Genomic DNA, 22,437 nt, shown 5'->3' with positions numbered 1-22,437 from the left:
GGTGAACTGACATTCCTCATTTAAGAAATGTCTTTTGTCTTTTCTAAAGATGAGTTTATCTGGAGAGGGACAAATGGGAAGTGAAATGAAAGGCAATAGCCAAACTGCACCTGTACCCCTCTCCCTCAGCTCTTTCCCTCATGTCTTCCTAGACTGTAAGGTCTTCAAGACAGAACTGGCAAAGGATTCTGAATGGCTGACAGGAATGGTTACAGAGCACATGTACAAACCCAGAAGGGGCCCGAGTGTAGCAAAAGAGGAAGAACAGAGTATGCAGCGGAGAGGAGTGGAGGTGAAGGAGGAATTGTTACTCCGACCCACTACATGCACTGTTTTCTGAGGGAAACTGACAGAGCAGCCCCATCCTAAGGCTGTCTTCCCTGGCAAGCTGCTCCGCAAGGCTTACTACAGCCCAGGTTAGTGGTAGCGTCTGCATTCACTGTGCAAGGGAGATAGAAAAAGGGCCTACACAGGGGATAGGGAGCTCATGGGACTCTTCAGGTCTGAACCCAGGAGCCAACAAGGAACTGCTCTGTTCCCCTCTCTGTGCCAGCCTCATTCTCATTAGCCTAGGTCAGGCTGGCATAAAGCCCCTGAGTGTGGGGGTAAGGGATGTGGGTGCCTCTAACTCCTGGGTCAGAAGGGCCAGGATTGAAAGGGCTATGTATGACAGGCCCACTCAGCTGGATCCCACGATGCTCTAGAAACACTAGTAAATGACTATATTAACTACTCCTATCTATGCATAAATCATGTTGCTCACCACTGAAGCGCAGCCATCTCTGGGATGTAATGCAGCAGGTGTTTTAAGATCATACTGCAACTCTACACCACAGTTTAGGGCAATAAAAATATAACTGTACAATGCAACTGAAATTGCTGGGGGAATTGAGTAGGCATACTGCAATTACCTGACTATAAATTTGGCTGGACAGGACGCAGCGTAACCGTTTAACACGTGTGCATCTATGAATAAGTACAGTCTTCTATTTATGTATTGGTCAGATGCAACCTCGCCAGCTGCACCCACCTTGCCTGTTCTGTCCCACTGATGTTCTTCTATCATGACCTTTAAATTGAAAAGCACCTTGATTAAAGGTAAGAGCTAAGCTGAAATGTTGAGCATCATTCAACGGCTATAACCTCTTCAGGTTTCTTAGTGACTTTGAGATCAGCGAGCCTTTGGGTCACATACTCCTTCCCCCTTCCCCCTCCTCCAACCAAACATGATACATTAATACATTCCCAGTTCTAAAACAGTTTCTTCCCCCATAACTTTTCAAATCATCTGTGAGGATTTTATTTTTTAGGCTAAATGTGGTTAATTACAGTGCTAATAGGATTGAACTGCTGTACCCTCTTCCTGACCCTGAAGTGAATTCCTGGATCAGGGATCCTCTAACACATTAAAAAGATTAATTGTGGTTAATGTTGGTAGTAATAGGAAACCTTATGACAGGGGGCCATGCAGACTGGAAGCATGAACTTCTTGTTATTGAAGAGGACAGCTGAATGACTACAGTTCTGTTCCTCTTCTCCATTGTCATACAGCCATATATATGTTATCGGTAGCTAAAACTGAACATCAGTGAGGTAACAGGGGAAATGCTCTGCAAGGGGCTACTGACAACTGTGCCTGTATTGCCTTGGTATCCAGACTGATGTCCACTATGAAATAAAGATAAGGCCATCAATCCCATTACGCGTATGACTGCATATTGAACCAACCATTTATTATGCTGTTAAACCACCCAGTTAATCTGTGTGCCCACCATTCCGATCTCCTTCTTTATATTCTACTCTGCCATTAAAGCCCTAGTGACAGAGCTTTCTCCAAATACCACAAAAGATAGAGCTACTGTGAAAATAAATTTGTAATAGGAACAAAAGTCAAGCATTACTCCTTTGAACCTAACAATAATAGAAGCTCAGAGAACACAGAAAGACAGAAGTGAATCACACACTGTGTCACAATGCCTACATCTACTTACAATTATGTAGAAAAATATAATGTATTTGTGTATGTATATGTGTATGTGTGAGGAGAGAGAGAGTATATGTATACACACACACTCTTACTTGTATATATTTCATTGGATCCTTTTGGATGTCACTTATTTTCTCAGACTGTTAGTTCCTTGGGAGGGCACAGACTATATTTTCTTATGTGTTAATATAATATCTAGCACAAATAGATTGTAATCCTGAAGTGCTCTGACTGCAACATAAACCAATAAATCATACCCACTGAAGGCCAAAGGGTGCCCTCAGTCACAACTTTGCAACTCCCCACTGTCATCAATGAAGTAAAATGGTTCTGAGGGCAGAATTTTCCCCTTGTACCTGAGTGAAAGGAGTAAGATGCTCCACTTGGAGTGCAACAGTACTAATAATAATCTAGAATTATAAACCGAGTCTTATAATTAGAACATAAGATGCCAGTGGCCTCTCAGTGGAGTAGCTCAGCTCATATGCATGAAATGCGTGATTTTGCTGAGGAGAAAGCCTTATGGATCAGGTTGATGAATGTTTGTATTTCACTGCTATCACTTATATATACAGCCTTACAGCAAAAGGAATCTTTCAAAAACTTGGGAATGTACTGCTTAGGAGGTAGAATTGCCACTCAAAGAATGTTTTGCATACAGGAAAGATGGAGGCAAATTTTCAAAGTATTCTGAGCCTGGCCTTTACTTTTGCACAACCAGAGCTGGGTAAAATTGGTAAATTTTAATCATGTACATTTTTGCATATTCTAAAACTTGGATGTGCATGTAAATAAGCTGCTCAGACATCTAATTACTCAATTTGCATGCACAAATGGTGCAAAGGTTGAGTTTTGGGGTGCATAAGAAGTAAGCAACCCAAAATTGCATGACCAAAGATTTGAGCATGCAAATTCATCAGCTGAAATGAAGAAGGCTGTATCTAGTGTTATTTTTGTCCCACCAAAGTCCTGCCTCATTAAAAAGCTCATGAAAAACAATGACGAAGACAAATACAGACACTAGATACTGCACACTATCTTATTAACAACTAGAGCAGAGAATTCAAGAGATCAAAATGTCTGGCGCACTGTGTTTCCATTGACTGTAGCCAAGGAAAAGTGGACTTTGGACTTGGCTTTGCAGGTACTGGAAGTGAAGAAGGTATCGATATAAAATGTTTGGTTTTAAAATAAACAGGTATTTGTAATTTTTAAGTCTATACATAGATTCTCTTACCAATATGGGATGAATTCAACTTATTAATATTTTAATAAAAGCTTTGAAGATCATTATTGAGGACAAAAATTTTGCTTATGAAAATTCAGAAAATAAAAATCTGCCATAACACTGACAAAACAAAACTGTAGGTGTGGGGAGGGAAGAAAACTTAAACTGTATAATTTTAGTGTCTGGCCACATTTGGGGACTGGGGGGCATTGTACAATATTCTGCAAATTTTAAGTGTTCATTAAGAAAAAAGAGTTTGGGGCCAGATCCTCAGCTGGTGTAAATTGGAGCAGTTCCAATGGAACCACATCAATTTACATCAGCTGAGAATCTGCCTCTTTCTAGCTATCTTTTTTGGCTGCAAAAATTTATGCTGTAAACAGCTGGTGCTGCCCTGTAAACTCATTTGTCAGACAAATGTCTCTGGACAAACAACAAAATCAGCAAAGGTGGGACATTACTCCCTTCAAAACGTTACTGGGCTCATATCACTGCTAAAGTTATTAAGCACACAGGCAGTTTCTTCTCTCATCTTCTTAAAAAAAAAGAAAAGAAAAGAAAACCAAAGTTATGGCATGCAAACAACTATATTAAGGTGTAGCGGGGTGGTCACCCGCTCCGGGCCTGAAAGGGTTACAGCCAGCCCTGGGAGAGGGCAGGGGTGGTGAGCCAAAGGCTAGGCTGATGGGGAAGGCAGCCTCAGCTGGGGCCATGCCCCAGTCAGGCCACAGCTGGCCCTATAAAAGGCTTTGAGCCAGGAGCTCAGGCAGTCTCTCTCTAGCTGTGGAGTGAGATGGGCCTGGCTGCTTGGGAGCTGAGTAAGGAACCTAGAGTGGAGCAGGGCTAGGGGAAGGCTAGAGGAGCTGGGGGAGCTCCTGCCTGGAAACCCCCCAGGCTGCAGGCCTTGTTAAAGGCTGGGAATGGTACTGGGGTTGCAGAGGTTGCAGGGTAGGCAGAGGCATCAGGTCCAACCCCCCCTTTGCCAATGATGAATGGCTTGTACACTGCAGTCCGCCCCAGTGAGTGGGGGCTAGATGGTGACTGGCAGTAGCCATAGACTGAGGCGAGGTGGGGATAGAGGGTTGGGGGTTCCCCTGGGTGGGGAGACTCAGAGAGAGGGTGTACTGCCAGGGGGCAGCACCCAAGATAAAGGGGCACTGGGGTCCGTGAGGGAAACGGGGGCCTGAGGCAAGTGGGACACTGGCCTGCAGAGGACACTCCGGAGGCCGGAGAGCTAATTCCCAGGACGACTAGCAGGAGGGGCCGTGCTGGTGCGTCCCACCTCGCTAATTAAGGTTTCACAGTTAAAACCACACACACACACACAGACACACAAAAAAGAATCAGGAACTTCTGATTCTGGCCCAGTAGCAACTTTCACTCATCCACACTGGATATATTTGGTGTGATAGAATGGGATATGTCTGTGTCACACTGTGAACATTTTATATTGTAATCTCATTTTGTGTCAGGACCTACATCCATTTTGTTATGTGCTGAACACATGTCTAATCTCACCCAAGGCAAGGTTATTGAAATGCATTCCAGATAGCTGCCCTGTCCAGGAAAAGTACTTGACACTGCTGAAGGATCATCACTGAGAAGCAGTCACAGAGCGATCGGGAGCCATCCACTTTGATTGTCTCTCAACTACTGGTCCAAACTCATGGAACAATGGATTTTCTACATAGGGGCACCAGCACAGCCGGTAGGTCTGCAGTTTCTCAGCCAGGGCACATGGCAAAAGGAAAGCGTCTATATTTACGAAGAGCTGCTGCTTTGAAGTACAGGGGTGCACCACTGCTACATGTAAGCCAGATGTGAAGGAGAGAGAGAAAGCAGGAGGGAATATGCCCAGCATGAATACTGACAAACTTTGATTCACAAATGGGGTAACATGAGACTGGGCGGAGGGTACGCCTCAAGCCTGTTTCTTGTTTTCAAAGATCTATAATTCACTAATGTTTTCTAGAGTAAAATGACTGTGGTTAAGAAATTCCTACGCTAAGCGTGTGCTCCTTGCTTGCCTGAGGTCTCAGCCTGGTAGTATAGAGAATCCATAGAGATTCAGAGCTAGAAACAGTGAGTGGACACTACCTAGTCCCAGTGGGTTTAGAAGCATGTAGGACCCAGTGGTTGGGTTCAGTCGCAACAGTCTGGCATCCATGTCATGTGTTTCCAGGCCAGGTGGTGACATTTAGCATTTCGTTTTTATTTTTCTTGTTAAATAAGTAACTGAATATAACTAAAACCCAGGAAATGCATACAGGACTGGGGCGGACAAAACTACCACCTGCACTAGAGGCTACAGTGGGAGGATACATTCGCAGTGGATTAATAAAAAGAACATGGTTCATTTAAATGTTACTCTTGGGATCTTAATTTTTGCACTCCCTGACTTTTTTATTTTAATGCAATATTTAGTGCAATATTCATGTTGCATTAATGTAGCTTTGTGCATGTAATTTACATTTTTAATATCTGCCTCATGTGTCCAGGTCCATATTTCAAGGCAGGCACTCTGCTCACACTACTTATGTTATGCAAAGAAGTCAATGAATCTACTCACATGTTTTCCAGAGAACTCATCTATCTCCTGCAGCAGTTTCTCCTGGCACTCTGGGTTGGTGGCTAATAAGTAGGTGGCGAAGGAGAGGGCATTGGTGGTGGTCTCATACCCACCAATGAGGAAGATGAAGGCTTGGCCTACAATCTCATCCTCAGACAATGTCTTCTGAACCTTTTTAGGCAGGGCCTTGTCAGCAGGAGGCTTACGGTCCTGAATGGAAACATCAGCTTGGTTGACTATGTCAAAGTGCTCCACACCAATGTAGTTCGTAGAGCTGCGAGCATCGAGTACCAACTGGAGGAAGTCTCTGCGCCTCTGTGAAATGCAAGATAAAAACATACGCTAAGAATGAATCAAAATAATAACTATGCATGTGTGTTCAAAAATGATTGTGCGTGACCACTTCAAACACATTACAAGGACCTAATTTCCAGAGGGTGGGTATTTAGCACTTTCTGGTAGTACCTATAATGGCATGTCCCAGCCGACCCACACCAACACAGCTGTATTGCCAGTGCGTGTGCATGTGTGGGGTAGGGACGGGGGGATGGAGGCATACTCTCTGCCCATTCCCCACCTACCTACTCTGAGAAGGGAGTAAGCAGGCATGTTGTTCCACTTATTCACATACGCCCAAACCTAAGGTCCAGATAGCCACGCTGGGCATGTACAGGGGAGTTAGCTTATGCAGCCACTCAAGAGCACACTAAGGCACAATCTAGGTCTTAGGGCAGATCCATCCACAGTTTTTGTATCAATTTAACTATACTGGTTGTGCAGCCCTCTAGGGTGGACTCCATTTTATTGGTATAAAAGTGCTTATATTAGTATAACTTTGGTAATAAGTTGCACCACTATAAGCATCTCTATACGATATAGTTACATCAGAACAAAACATGTATGTATGTCTTGTTCATGCAAAATGCTTGTTGAACCATCCTCCTTTTACTAAAGCTACTTGCTTATGTCAGTTTGAGCCAGAAAAATGCCACAGAAACAGAACTATGCACAAGAGCAGGTTGACTCCAAGCCAGTTTGGACAGTTTGGATTGACTTTTGAGAGCAGGATATAATACTGCTGTGCTGAATCTAAGCCATGAGGCCAGGAGATTCATTTTTCAATTCCTCAAATACCAACATAATGTATCATAGCACAGAAAGAACCCAGGGGTGACTGCAGTGCCAGGATCTGACATGCTGCAGCTTGAAAAGGAAAAGCAGGGATCAAGTGTTTCTTCAAAAGGATTAAATCGGCATTTATTTATTAATTAAAGAATAAACAAAAATATTTTGAATTATTTTCTTGCATCAGATGATACAGATAAAGAAGAAGCCAGAGAAAGGATAGGCTAGTGAGATAAGGGTAAGGAAGGAGCAATTAATTATATATATCAACAGACTTAATCAGATAATATTTTTACATGACATGGGAAAAAGGAGCAGCGAGAGCCAAGAGGAGAAATATTTTATATCCTGTGCTCTAGCTCTGCTGCCAGCAAACTGCAGAGAGAAACTGAAATTCAGAGCGTTTGGGTAAGGCAAGGGGGTAGCACGGAACCGCTCTAAGTTCTCCTGTGAATCTCAGTCCATCAAATGAAAGCTTGTAATTACACATGTGAATTTGGTGCCCCTGAAAGCAAGAGGCTGGATTATAGAGGCCAGTGCCAGTTATGGTATACACAAGAGCTATGCGTACTGGCCGAGCTGATCTGCATTACACCCAGTGCCCTGCATGCATGGATTTCCCAGGGTGATGAAGCATGCAAAGCCATATTACTGTATATTGCACTCAGAAATGTGTCCCATCATTTACAACACCATCCTATGCCTAAATTTAGAAATGTGTTCTGCAGTCAAAATGAATGTACTGCTAGCAAAAAGCCTCTCATGTCTAACACATGAAGAAATAAAAGAGCTGTGACTGTATTGTAACTGTTACTGGGTAATATACCTTCTTTCCCAGCTGTCCCTGTGAACCAAAGAATCAATATTTCTGCATACTTTAACTCTTTATGGCTAAAGACTGCATTTAACTGCCCTAGGAAGACTTCATTCACGTGAAAAGAAAAGGAGTACTTGTGGCACCTTAGAGACTAACCAATTTATTTGAGCATAAGCTTTCCCAAGCTACAGCTCACTTCGTGGCTACTACTCTGAAACCGTTCATTCACGTGCTCATTCAACATTTGTTCTGGTAGTCAATGCATTGTGCAATAAACAGTCCAGCTCTTGGTCCTGGTCTACACTTGAAATTTTTTTCTGTATACCTATTTCAATTAGGTGTGTGATACTGGTAAATGCCCTATCGTGTATGCAGTTGTACCTGTATAAAGGTGATTTACACCAGTATAGTTAATTCCCTTTTTGCATAGGAATAGCTAGTTATATGGTATAAATCACCTTTATACCAATATAACTATGTCAACACTAGAGGGGTTGTACTGCTGTGACTCTACCAGTAAATTTAAAGTGGTACAATTTTTCTAGTGTAGACAAGCCCTTAGTTTGAACCAGAGATAGGCAAATATGGTCAAAGATATATTTGTGTGTAGTCTTGCAAAGCAACCCACTGGCTCCTGTTGCCTAGGAATTGTACTTACTTGTCAAGTCTGGACCTCAAATTTAGATTGTAAGTTCTTTGGGGCAGAAATTGTCCCTTACAATATGCTTGCCCACCATTTAGCCATATGAGGCCCTGATCTTGTTTGAGGCCTCTAGGCACTGCCAGAATAGTTGAAGTAATAATAATCATAATAAATAATAGAACAGGGTGAGCAAAGTTTAGTTCAAAAGAACATTTGTGCAAAACAAAATGAATTCTAGCACAAGTTAAATATTCACTAGTGTATTGTACTAAAACACTGCCATCGCAATTTTGACCGTTTTGCATATAATATGGAAAAGGGACACATCTTCCTGTTTATGAACTGTAGGTCATCCAATCAGAGAGGAGAAGCAAATAACTTCTAACTTATTTATACCATGTGATTGGCCCCGTAACGCACAGGGACTATTAAAAGCCACCGTTTAGTGAACAATCCATAAAAAACTTAAGTTTATTTGCACACATTATTTGAATAAATGTGAAGAATGAATAACACTGAAAAATCACAACTTGTTCATCGATAATTCACAAAGAGAACAAAGCGGTACATTTTAACAAATCCTCCACAGTACACAGTTCATCCAGCTCTACTTTACACATCAATACAGAATGCAACATTAACAATCATCAGCCCAGCAAGAGAAAAGAGATTTCAGTTTGGCAGGTTGGTTATTACCTATCACAGTGAGACATGCTTTTTTTTCTGGGATCACAAAGGTAGTAAAATCATCCTTCCCCAAAAACCACAGTATGGTGACTGGGAAAAAACATTGGCATAGAAACAAAAAAAGTTGGATTATTTGTCAGTTGCTGGAGGTGAGAAGAGGGAGTCTCTCAGGTACATTCACAGGAAAGAAAATGCACATTTTTCAGTTTGACAACAGATCTGATATTGGTAGCATCACCACATGAAAACATTCTCTGGGCATCATATTTAGCTGCTGGCTTACTCTTCCCAATGGGAAGTTTCTTTGATTTTCCTGACAGGCAGCAGAAGCCAACAGAAGCTTCTATATTATATTCAATCTTTCTTAGTTACGTTATTCCCGAGTAAGAGGGAGCTGCAATTGCCAGCAGCAAAACAAAGTCGCGTCAATGAGATGGACTTCCATTTTTTATTTTTTTCCACACAAGGAAGCATCTATCATTAAACCAATGAAAGCTTCAGATTTAGTTACTGCTTAAAAGACTAATTTGGATGTGGTTTGCAGGAGAGTAAATGTTCAACTTTGTGGCTGACATAGTTACCCCCTTTGAAATATATACTAGGACAAGTCCTGCTTTCAGTCTCTCAGAGAAAGATACTTTATTATATGCTTCCTGACACCACTGATCTGGGCCACATCATCCCTCTCATTAGTCTCCTTAAACATCACCTGGCCATGCAGAAAAATCACTCTGCATGGAACTAACCAGCTTTGTGCTACAGATGTGTAGCAGAAGAACAGATGGGTCCTGTACTGGGGAAGGCACATCCAGCAGTATTTATCATTCTTTCTTCAGTACTCACTTTTAAGCTTCACAGCTGTCAAAAGAACATAGAAGTCTGTCCCTTGTGCATGCAATGCATCATAATTCTTCACCTCACAAGAATCAAGGGTCTTGGGCAGGGTCTCAAGCTCACTCAGCCTTGAACTGGGAAACTGCATTTTTGCATAACTTTTAAGTTAAGCCTATAGAACGACCTTTTAACTACTGAACCCTGGCTTTTGGGCCCAAATGGACCTCTTGGGTTACAGTTTTAGAAGGTGAAAGGGAAAGCTCACAGACAGCACTATCAGAAACATTTCCCGTGGAATCTTCATTCAGAAGGATGCTTTCAACTGCAAGGATTTCTACAATTTTTTCTCACACCTGTAATTCAATTTGGGTTTCAAGTTTGAATGAACTAAACAATACCAAAGCAAATTACACATGAAACCAGCAGCCAGACTGGAAAATATAATTGGTGAAACTCTCCCAAGCTCCTCTCATCAAAGCTCTTGCCAACCCAAGCTCCACACACTCATGATGCCAAAATGAAATGCCACTAACAATAGACTGCACCAGACCTTCACAGTATGATCATACCTCCTCTTTCCTGCATGCTTTGATTGGCAGTGAAATAACAAAATAGGTTGACAGTAAAATCTCATTAGGATTCAGAGTTAACCCACTCATAAAATGAAGCAGTTCACACCTCTTTCAGGGATTGTTTCAGGCTCTCTGCAGACTCAGACACACATAACTATATTAGTCTGCATCCAGTTCACATTTTGAAAGCTAAATTTGGAACCTTGAGGGCCAGCATCTTGGGGCCAGACCTTTGTCTGGAATAGCTTCACTGGCATCAGTAAAGGAGCGGAGAATAAAACTCTTGATTTTTTTTTTAATTGAAAGCTTTACTATGGAGCACAAAATGAAGCCCTCAAGGAAGAGTATCTGTCAAATTAAAACAGGATGGTCAAATCCAACTTCTGATTAAAAACACTAAGTTTCACATCAAAAACATGCAAACTCCAGCCCTCTGGGAAAAAAAATCCATCACCCCAATAAATCAGAGATTCTCTTCTTTCTATATGTTTTAAACCAGAGATTGGAATTAATTGGGATGCTTGAGTTGACAGGTCCTAGATTTGCCCATCTGGGGGTTGAGGGCAGGGCACTCTCAGCGGAGGGCTCCCAACTCTGGAATTTAGTCCCCCTCTCAGTCCAAAAGAACCAGAGTTTGTTGAACTTCAAGTCAATTGCAAAGTTTATCTTTTAACACAGGCCATCCTTAAAGGTATTGTTTGAGGGTGGCAGGGAAACTAGTTTGTTTGCATTTACTAACACTGGCTGGATGGCTTATTGTGGTGTTTTTATTGTAAACAAGTTGAGAGATTGATGATAGGCACATCTTATAAAGGAATAAAGCTCCTACTTTTATGAGGTTTTTAATGCAAAAGGATAAATATCGGCCCAGGTTTATTTAAAAGATTCAAGAACATTTTGTCAAACCTGGTCTGAGCATAGTATTTGTCATGAAACCCCAGATCAGGGAAGTTTTGTGTTATTTTGCACTTGGTTCAGATAATTTCATACAGCTCAAAATAAAAAGAGTTTAGTCAATTTCCCTGGCTCCAGAAATGTCATACTGATTATGCTCATTGTACTTAGAGAGTGGTCAAACTAACTATGAATGTCCTTGTTTGTGGAGCGAGAATCCAGACTGATTCCCTTTTCTCTACAGAAAACAGATGCATCATTATGATAACTTGATCAGGATGTTACATTACCCTGAAGTCACAGCTACAGGACACACTGGAAGAAACAATTAGTGAACAGACAAGACTGTCAAATTCTTGGAGTCACCTGCAGACTTAGAGTCAGAGATGGAATCTCCTTTGCAAGGGTGATGACTCTTGCCTTTTTACAAATAAATAAATCAAGTATTAAGCTAATGCCTAATGCCTAGTAAGATGCTATTTCATTGGCTGGATTAACCACCCACAAACAACTAGAGAGAGGAGCTATGTTATAGTAGATAGCATTTACCCCATTGGGAGCAAGGACACTTGGGTTCTATTCCAATCTCTGTCTTTGAACTACAATTAGCTTCCGTTCCCCGACTGTAAAAGGGGTATAATAATATACAGCTACCTTTACAGGGTATTGTGAGGCTTAAGTTAACTGAGATTTATAAAAACACTTAAAAAACCTCACATGAAGGGGGAGAGAGAGATACATTATATAGAGTTTAAGGCGATAATGGATCATTAGATCATCTAGTCTGACCTCCTGCATATCACAGACCATGAAATTTCACACAGTTATCCCTGTACTGAGCCCAACAACTTGTGTTTGACTACAGCATAACTTGGGTTTTTAACATCCTATATAGACACAGAGAGAGAGAATATACTCTTTCCGTGCATCTGGCCATGGAGTCACCCAATAACAGGAAAATCAGGCTGTTGAAAAATATGAAGCAATTTCCCTCTGCTGGGTTCCACTTAAAGACAAAAGAACGGTTCAGAGGGAAGGTGACAGAGAAGAGTGCTCAGGTTTCCCCTCTTCACCTTCCGAAGAACTCTGGATGGATGGGGATCTCTCTTTCCATACAGAGAAATTAAAATACACCTTGTGGTCCACATTGTAAAAGTCCAATGCTTGAAGTTGGGGAGGGAGGGAGGGGGACAGGGAAGGGAAGTGGTGCTACTATACTCCCAAGACTCACTCACCATGTCCAATCCCAGAAAGTTCCTCACTTGGTTAACGATCCAGAGATTATTTAGCTGCTCACTTATCGAGCACAGCAGTGAAGCAAAATAAAATATAGAAACATCAGTACCAAGTGCCAGCCTGTATTAGAGGTATTAAGAGTCTACAGAGAAAATCATGTCATTCCCAAGATCTTCCACACAGTTCAGAGATGAAAATAAATTTGAATTTTAGATTCAGTTGCTAATGAATGAAGACAATTTAGGGAGCTATTTCAAGCTGAGACAAGTTTAAAACAGGTCCTTCTAGTCCTCCAGGATGAGCTGTTGCGTATGAACCACAAAGCTCCTAGTTACAGGCTTGTTTGAGGCAACACGTAGAATAAAGAAACAGGACAATTCTAGCTACTGAATTCTGCTCAATACCATGTTTTTTTATTTCTCAATGAAGCTACTCCACAGTTTTCTAAAGTGTAACCTTAGGTTTAAATTTCTTGACTTTGAGACTTTTTTTTTTTAAACTGCAACATTCTTTATTTCTCTGCACCACCATCACCACTTAAGTTCTTGATACATATTTACAACCATAATGCACTTAAGCAAGGTTATTTTTTCTGGAAGTCATAAAATGCTCATACTGCTGTCTGGGCAATTCCAAGAACAGCTCATGCTACAGTTTATGATCCATGGCATCAGGTGGACATCCCAAAAGAGCACTTTATAATTCCAGAAAGGGACAAGCAGGGGAATCCATATAAAAACAGTATAATGGGGAGTAACAAAATATCACAATAGAACTCCCTGAGAATAAATTAGCTACACCCAGGGCTCATCTACACACCACGGCAAAGCACGCCAGAGGGGTGTGATTTGTAAAGCACTCTAACATGTTGGACTCTAACTGCACCTTGTAAACTCTGCTGGCACACTCTAAAAGGTCCTTACTTGGTGTAAACAGTCTACTTGGAGCTTGTCTACACTGTGTCGTCTACATTAACGCTAACTGGACACCTTTTAGAGCTAGTGCTCTACAAATCGCACCCCTCTAATGCGCTTTGCCAGCACAGTGTAGACAAAACTGAAGTAGCTTACAGTTGGCTAAAGCCACTGTGCTAATCCCTTCTGCAGTTACACAAAGTATTCACTTAACGAGAAGGATATTTTTACTTCTTTGGATATGCTAACTGCCAGCTAAATACACAGGGAAGGGGAAGAAATAATTTTTAAAGAAGAGATGGTGTCTTATCTTTTGTAACAGTGCCACTTTGAATATATGTTGATAAGTACATGGGTACTGTGGAATAGATAACACCTCTTTTTTGCATCATTAGCTATATATGCGCCAATAGAGATGGCTCTAATGTGTATCCAAAGCTGTAATTCACTCTTGAGGCTTTTTTGTTATCATAAAACCAAGAGAGTGACAGCAGTTTGAGCAGTTTATGAACAGTAGCAAATCCCCAAAAAGGAATTCAGTCACACATTTTCTCTTTGAATACTGAACTGAACAGGAAGGATGTACTGGATGGCTAGGAGGACTGGTAACAGAACATGAAACCTCCCATCTCCAGGTCATCAGATGAAACTCAGCCTGGTAACCAAAAGTCTCCTACTTTCTGACAGCTGGTTGGTGGTTTATCAGTGCTGAGCTGGTGGTCCCAATCCAAAGCATAATGAAATGATGTAAACATCACAATTCCTTTCCCAACACACACAATTAAGACCATTATTGGCAGCGTCAGAAGAGAGGCCAAGAATGCAATGAGGAGAGAGACTATGCTACTCTCCCACATCAACCATTATTCTCTCCAACTCAGGAATGAGGCACACTGGCTGTAACTGATGTGTCAGGGCAGGGACCACCTCTCTGTTCTGTGTTTGTACAGTGCTCTGATCCCTGACTAAATCCCCTGGGCACTACCATAATAAAAATAATAAATAACAGTAAGAATAATTTTGGGGAAAGCTTGAGCTGTTGTTGCCCATACCCCATCTGTGTATAAAGGGCCTTATCTGGTTTCCGTTGACTTCAGTCAGCTTTCAGAAGCCCCCACCCAAATCAACATACAGTACCAAACACATACTGTATTAGTAGGTATAAGATGTCTCCCCTCCCCTCCCCCCTCTCTCTCTCACACACACACACATACACACAGCATTCTGAAGTTTATTTTGCCTCCCAAATCATTATCTGACATTCTTCGCCTCCTTTTCTCACAGCGTTGTATGTGTGTGCGGGAAGGACGTTGGTATCCGAAGCAGAATCACTGACTGACACGCCAGTTACCGAACACAAGACTAATGATTTGGGTTGCTGTTGCAAGAGCTCAATGCCCCATTTTTTCTCCTTGAGAGATTATAATGGTATTAGCTTAGACTGAATAGTTCTATTTACAGTGTTGGCCTGACATTCAACACCAATGTACACGAATGTACTGTTAGTACTTACTGCCTTGAGGATTGTGAGAGCCACCCCAACATTGCTTTTATTCACCCTTTTTAAAAATGCCTTACAAGTGCCTCAGTCTCCTTTTACTCTCCTCCACATGCTTAGCACACCCTCCCCAAACCTGTCTGCCAATCCACCTCCATTGCCTAGTGGAGCCACCTACATACATGCCTTACTGGGTTACCATGTGATTGTACTACTGGCACCCTTTCTCCTTGGTCTAAGACCCTCTTGTGTCACATTGAGACCATGCACACTTTGGGGCAGGGAAGATGGCATTACTTGGGTATGTGAGACGCCTAACTCATTTTGGGGTGCTCAAAATTAATACCTGTCAAGTAATACAGCTATTGTCATTATTTATATTAATAATAAAAAGCATAGTTATACCATTTATTATTATAATTATTGCTATATGTTAATAAATAATAACAACTGATATTACTATTTCTTCTTTGAACAACGATGTCTCTTCAGCTGAGGCTCTGTCATGCTACTGGGCTAGTCACCAAACAGGCCTTAGCTCTAAGTTAGGACTTATTCCACATTTTTAGGTCACATTAAACTAACCTCTAACTAAAACACATCAGTAGCTTGCGGGGGGTGAGGGGAGGTATATGTGCACAAGGGAGGTAGTTGTTGCCAGGGTTGGGATGGTGGGTAAAACTGGTATTGGGAGGGAAAGATACATTGAACATGCACAGGATAACCAATGATGAATTGTGTTGTTATCTGAAGTTTCCTGAACGTTCAGTTCAGTTATGGTTTTTATCCAGTAGAGGACTCCTTAGTAGCAATAAGCATTTTCCCTTTTCCATTAGAGAGTTTCAATCTGACTTACTAGTATTTACACATCCATTATATTGCAAACACAGGCATTTTGCACACACTGATAAACACATACAAAAATTATGCATGTGTGAGTGTGAGAGAGAGAGAGAGAGAGAGAGAGACACACACACACACATAGAAAGAAAAATAAGAGGACTTTGTGTATCTTGCTATGCCCTTTCCACAAAACACAAGAATGCATGAAGAATGGTAGTCTGACATCTCTATTACCTGGAATGTTCTCAAAATTCAAGTCTTCAACTCAACAGCAGAAATACACCAACACTTGAGTTGAAAGTATACAGAATACAAATTGCCTGCCTCCTCAACAATATCTTAACATGTCCTACTTCTTGCAGAGACCCTGACTGATCAATACTCACGAGTTATAGCCAGCATTGTTTAACATACCAATTAAAAATATTTTTCTGAAAAATCATATTGTATGGTAACTATTGACTTGCCAGCCCAGGAGGACTCTACGCATTCCATATACAAGTTTATACAATGTGCAAATTAAGCATTCTAATGAGTAATACTATAATTCATGTGGTGAGCAGATCTGGGCATTCTTTTGCTATTCAACAACTTTTATTTTCCAGAACAAAATGTAATGACATGTTTCAACTTTGTTAATTATTATTCTGTCAACTGTGTAAATGCAAATAATATATGTCTAATATATGTAATTCCTCCTAACTAGAGCAGTGGTTCTCAGCCTTTTTGTACTGGGATCCTCCCTCTCATCTAGCTAGGATCAAGCCAGGACCTTCTCCCCATTCAGCAGTATTTAAAGGGCAGTGTGGTCGTGACCCCCTGACATCTGTTTGTAATCCCCCTGGAGATTGCAACAACCATGGTGAAAATGGAAGAAAACAGCATATGCAGCAAATGTATTAAATGTTTCTCTAAGAAACTGGACCATAACTGTTTAAATTCCAGCTGCTTAAACTCTTATAGGACCCTATCAAATCAAGCAGATCTGTCAACCCCGTATACCCTTCTGTAACATCTAAAGTTCTCAAAGTTCCTACTGCAATATAAAACTTTTAGATATTGTTTGTTTTGAAAAGAAAAATGGCCTGAGTTTTACGACAGTTAAATCTTTCAGACCCCTAATGTTAATAAATATGGATCCATAATGCTGACTGTGCTCACAATCAGATTAATTCTCACTGATATTTTCATCACATTTCAAAGTTTAATACTGCAAATAAAAGCTTTTTAAAAATTCATTTGAAAAACAGCATTTTAAACCAATCAATACTTTGTTTAATCCATACTAAAATCATGCTTAGGTCAGATCCTGGCAAGTTCTACAGCCCTTTTGCAGCACCCTGGTGGCACAAAAGAGCCATGAAGCTGGCGCGACTGGTTCACAGAGGATTCCTCCGGCATACGGAATGTACTGAGGATGTGGCCAAGAGAAAAGTAACAGAGTGCTACTGTGCTCTGGTGAGCCCTCACCTGGCCCTTTTGGGGACCAAAACCACCTGTCATACTGTAAAGCAGTATGATTTCTCTAAATTGTGCTGGGAGCAGTATTGACCCCCTAACTGATCCTAAGATCAGAGGAGCACAAAGGCAGTATTAAAACCACTGTTGTTTCCCTCCCTCTTCAGGACCTGCACCAAGCACAGCTTGGCCAGACTTGAGGATCAGCGCCCCTTGTATGCAGAGTTTCACTCTAAGTTTTTTTTTAAACAGCCGAGTTATAAACCATTCCACAACCCCCAGTCACCAAAGGGGGATTGTAACTGAAACACTGACAACAGCTTTTGCTATAGAACAGTTTTAATAGGCCATTGTAGTATTCATTAAGTTGTTAATAATGGATTGTGGCACAAACCAATTTATCAAGGTTCCATTGTAATTAAAATCACTGAATATTTGGGCAATCACAAAACACCGACCTAGCCCTTTGTGCTTCTGAAATTTTACATTTTGATATGAATTCTGACTCTCTCTCCCTGGAGACCAGCAAAGAGTGGGTTGTAATTGATAGATTTTTAATTGCCATTACATGATTAAAAGGTGTATATTTCAGTTAAAATAAAAAACGGGACACTCAGCAATCCTCCTTGTCCCTTTATTATTCAATGGAAGGTTTTGCTTTTTAATGCTTTTAAACATAGCTGCGTTATTATTGCTAAAAGGATTGCTGAAGAAGGTGTACTATGAAGAAAGTAGCTACAAACAAGATTTCACAGAATCTGGTGTCACCAGGTTCATAGTCACAGTCCACATAAAAGTTGATAGTTTTGCCACTGACTTCAGTGGAGCCAGGATTTCACTCACAGATTTTAAGGCCAGAAGGGACCATTATGATTATCCAGTCCAATGGGTCCCCATTTTTTTTTTACTAAAGCAACTGCATTTTCTCTTTCCTGGGGACTCCCCATTACCCCATCTCCCCATGCTATCAAAAAATCTTTTTGTCTAGGTTTTTGGTAAACATAAAATTTTGATAACCATTTCTGTAAGTTGAAATAAAATTTATAAAAAAGCAGCTAAACTTTTTGACATTGTCAACAACTGAGGGGGGAAAAAAGGCAATTTTTTGATCAAGGAACAAAAAAAGTTTTTGTTTGCAAAATTTCCAGTGGCTCTGGATTTAACATAACCCACATCCTTTGGTACTGATTGGGAAAGTGGAGCCAGCACTGAGGTCGCAAAACGCACAAAACCTACAAGTGGAGGTGTATAAGCTCTTTTCCAGGGAGCTCCTCTCCTCCCAGCATTACTGAAGGTATCTGCTTTCCCCTTTAATACAGAGGCAGTCAGAAGCCTTCATTGACAAATTGCTAAGGGTGAGTACAAAAAAATAGCATAAGCAGGTAGAGACAAAATCAGGGAGGATAAGGCACAAAATGAGTTACACATAGCAAGGGACATAAAGGTAATAAGAAGAAGTTCTATAAATATGTTTGGAGCAAGTGAAAGACGTAGGAAAATGTACATCTGCTATTTAGTGGGAAATGAGAGCTAATAATGAATGATATCAAGAAGGCTGAGGTGTTTAATAGCTAGTTTGCTTCAATCTTCTCTAAAAAAGTTAGTTGTGACCAGGTACTTAACATGATTAATATTAACAATGCGGGGGAAGGAATAGAAGCCAAAATAGGGGAAAATCAGATTAAAGAATATTTAGATAAATTAGATGTGTTCAAATTCGTAGGGCCTGATGAAATTCATTCTGGGGTACTTAAGGAACTAACTGAAGCAATCTCGGAACCTTTGTTAATTATCTTCAAGAATTCATGGTGAATGGAGGAGATCCCACAGGACTGGAGAAGGGCAAACACAGTACCTATCTTTAAAAATGGGAACAAAGAAGACACGGGGAATTATAATCCAGTCACCCTAACTTCAATGCCTAGAAAGATACTGGAACAAGTAAGCACCTAGAAGATAACAAGGTAATAAGTAATAGCCAACATGAATTTGTCAAGAACAAATCACACCAAACCAATCTAATTTCCTTCTTTGTCAGATTTACTGGCCTAGTGGTTGGAGGGAAGCAGTATTCATGATATATCTTGATTGTAGTAAGGCTTTTGACACAATCACACATGACATTCTCATAAGCAAACTAGGGAAATGTGGTCTAGATGAAATTGCTAGGAGGTGGGTGCACAACTGGTTGAAAGAGCACACTAAAAGAGTACTTATCAATGGTTCGCTGTCAAACTGGGCGGATATATCTAGTGGGGTCTAACAGGGGTCCATCACTATTCCATACTTGCATTAATGACTTGAATAATGGAGAGGAGAGTAAACTTATAACATTTACAAATGACACTAAGCCGGGAAGTGCAAACACTTCGGAGGACAGGATTAGAATTCAAAACGACCTTGACAAATTGGAGAACTGGTCTGAAATCAACAAGATGAAATTAAATAAAGACAAGTGCAAAGCATGACACTTAGGAAGGAAAAATCAAATGCACAACTACAAAATGGGGAATAAATGGTTAGGCAGTACTACTGCTGAAAGGGATCTAGGGGGTTATCATGGATCACAAATTGAATATGAGTCGTCAATGTGATGCAGTTGTGAAAAGGGCTATTATTCTGGTGTGTATTAACAGGAGTGCCATATGTAAGACATGGGAGCTTAATCCACAGCAAAAGAGATTTAGGTTAGATATTAAGAAAAACCTTCAAATTATAAAGGTAGTTAAGTTCTGGAATAGAATTCCAAGGGAGGTTGTGGAATCTCTGTTATTGGTGGTTTTTAAAAACAGGTTAGACAAATACCTGTCTGGGATGATTTGGGTTTACTTGGTCCTGCCTCAGCCTAGGGTGATGAACTAGATCAGTGCTTCTCAACGAACAGTCCGTGGACTGGCGCCGGTCCCTGAGAACTCTCTGACACAGTTTAGGAAGGCAACAAGCCGGTACCTGGTTTCAAAAAGATTGAGAAACACTGTACTAGATGACCTCTGGAAGTCCCTTCTAGCCCTACATTTCTGTTATTGTAATGCCTCCTGTCACTGTTGCTGGTGAGGCATCTTTCCAAACCAAGCCCTAATGTACCACAAACTGGTAAAGCTACAATATAGACTTCTGTTTTCACCAAGGCTGAAGACAAGATGTCCTCTGATGTAGCCATATTCAATTCCATTGTAACTTGGACTTTTGGATGAGCTTCAGTCCACTCTGCATGGACATTTACAATGTCATGGCACTTTCCATAAGATAGAGGTCTGCTCGGGTTGGGAGGGGGACACTCAAAAACTGAGGCTTCTCAAAAAACTATGGAAAATCTGGCATCTTAGAGTTGTTTCAGTCCTTCCGCCTGCCCATGCAAATACACACATGCTAACTACGTATGTGAGCAATCCTACAGAGCGCAATGGTGAGAGTATACATATCTAATAGCAAACAACCCGAATAACTGTTTGCAGCCAGTGGGTAGCTGAGCAGAGATCATTTTTCTGTGAGCACAGTGCTCATGAAAAATGCTGGACTGGCAGCAGTGGAGATAGAAGCCTTCTGCCCTCAGGACAGATTTGGTGGCAATGCAAACTTCTCCTGACTGCTCCACCTATGTGCCTCTAAGGCACAATGGGTGGGTGAGAAAGTAGTTCATTCTCCACACCTATTTTATCCTGGATTTCTTCTGAGACCACCATCTAGTATCAATCATGGAAGTATTTTTCACTGTATCTCAGTACTTGGATCTGGCCTGACACCACCAAACTCATTTCTCACACGCCAACAATCAACCCTCATCTGGTTACAATTTTGGTCACTACTGACCTAAGGGTGGATTTAAAGCTGTCCTCTCTGAAATCTCCAGCAATTATAGAAATTGACGAAGTCTTCCAAAAACCATGAGGACTTCACTAAAAGTTAGAAAAGAATGTTGCATATGCTAAAGTAAGCACTACTGGCTTGATTCTGAGAGATGCTGAGCACCTGTAACTGCCAGTAATATTGAATGTGATCTTTTGTGCCATCGGATGCATCCTCTGTAGGGGCATTATATATTGCTCATGCATGAGGATCAATCTGATAATCTAAAACGTCTTTATCATCTTCAAGAGGAAAGATGGTCTTGTTGTTCAGGCAGTCGATGGATATACAGGTTCAATTCCCAGACCTGGCACACACTTCCTGTGTAACTTTGAGCAAGTCACTTAACGTTTCTATGTCCCAGCTCTGCAGCTGAAAAACAGGGATAATTATATTTCCCTACACCATAGGCATGTTGCAACGATAATTCATGAATGATGATGACGTGCTCAGATATTATGGTATGGGGACCATGTAAGTAGATAGAACTGTTATGATCCTATATGTTTAAAAAGCAAAAAAGTCAGTCAATAATTCATCAATAAATGTGGATTATCTATTAGTTCCTTGTAACAAGTTTGCCTAGTGTACACCATCCCCCATCTAATATAAACAAGTTCATAGGTGTCTAATCCTTCCATCTGCTATCTCCTAAGAACAATATTTACTTTTTAACATCTGCACTGCATTTTCCACAGTTCACACAGATATGACTCCTGGAATGTACACAGAATTTAGCAAATTTTTAACTAAGTTTTCTTAGTAACCATATAGTTTTCCCCTGACAAGGATGGGATCAGACTTTTTCAGTAGGATTTCCTCTGCTCAACTAATTTCAAGCAGCTCTTGAAGCAAATAGTTCATTAGGTCATAAAAAAGAAAAGCTCATGGGAATTGGTGCAGGAGGGCAAGAAGAAATGAATGTGTGCACAGTAATTAGATTTTCAGATGGTCCCTCTCCCCCAGTGCACATGCGCAAACCTCCCCCTCCCCCCACAAACACACACATACACCCACACATCTTATCCTTAGTAAACCATTCAGTGGAGCTCTGTGTATTGTTCTCTAAGAATCAGTGTTCCAGAGATTAAAGATGTAATCAGGTCATGATTTCCACAGAAATATATTAAAAGATGCCTGTTTTCTTACAGTGCATTATTATACTTTTAAGGCACTGAAAACTGACATAGAGAGCAATATACTCCTCTGCAAGCTTTTAAACATTTAGTGCCAATTTTCCTCAAAATTCAGTTCTCAATGCCACAGGTTTCAGCTGGTCTCTCTGT

The 22,437-nt window shown here is 40.9% G+C and overlaps 1 protein-coding gene across 14 annotated transcripts in view; it reads right to left on the bottom strand.

Annotated features, from left to right (window-relative positions):
* Positions 1-22,437, bottom strand: part of TBXAS1 (thromboxane A synthase 1) — a 323,500-nt gene that overhangs the window by 91,528 nt on the left and 209,535 nt on the right. For all 14 annotated transcript variants that reach the window (XR_005222459.2, XM_043541631.1, XM_043541625.1 and 11 more), the window contains one exon: positions 5,785-6,099. Coding sequence is in view for 13 of the 14 variants with exons in the window: in XM_043541631.1 (XP_043397566.1) it covers positions 5,785-6,099 (315 nt within the window). In the remaining variant the exon portion in view is untranslated. The remainder of the gene's footprint in view (positions 1-5,784; positions 6,100-22,437) is intronic.

The sequence above is a fragment of the Chelonia mydas genome, chromosome 1 (assembly GCF_015237465.2).
Source record: "Chelonia mydas isolate rCheMyd1 chromosome 1, rCheMyd1.pri.v2, whole genome shotgun sequence".
Lineage (NCBI taxonomy): Eukaryota > Metazoa > Chordata > Testudines > Cheloniidae > Chelonia > Chelonia mydas.
This window is presented reverse-complemented; position numbering and strand designations above follow the sequence as displayed.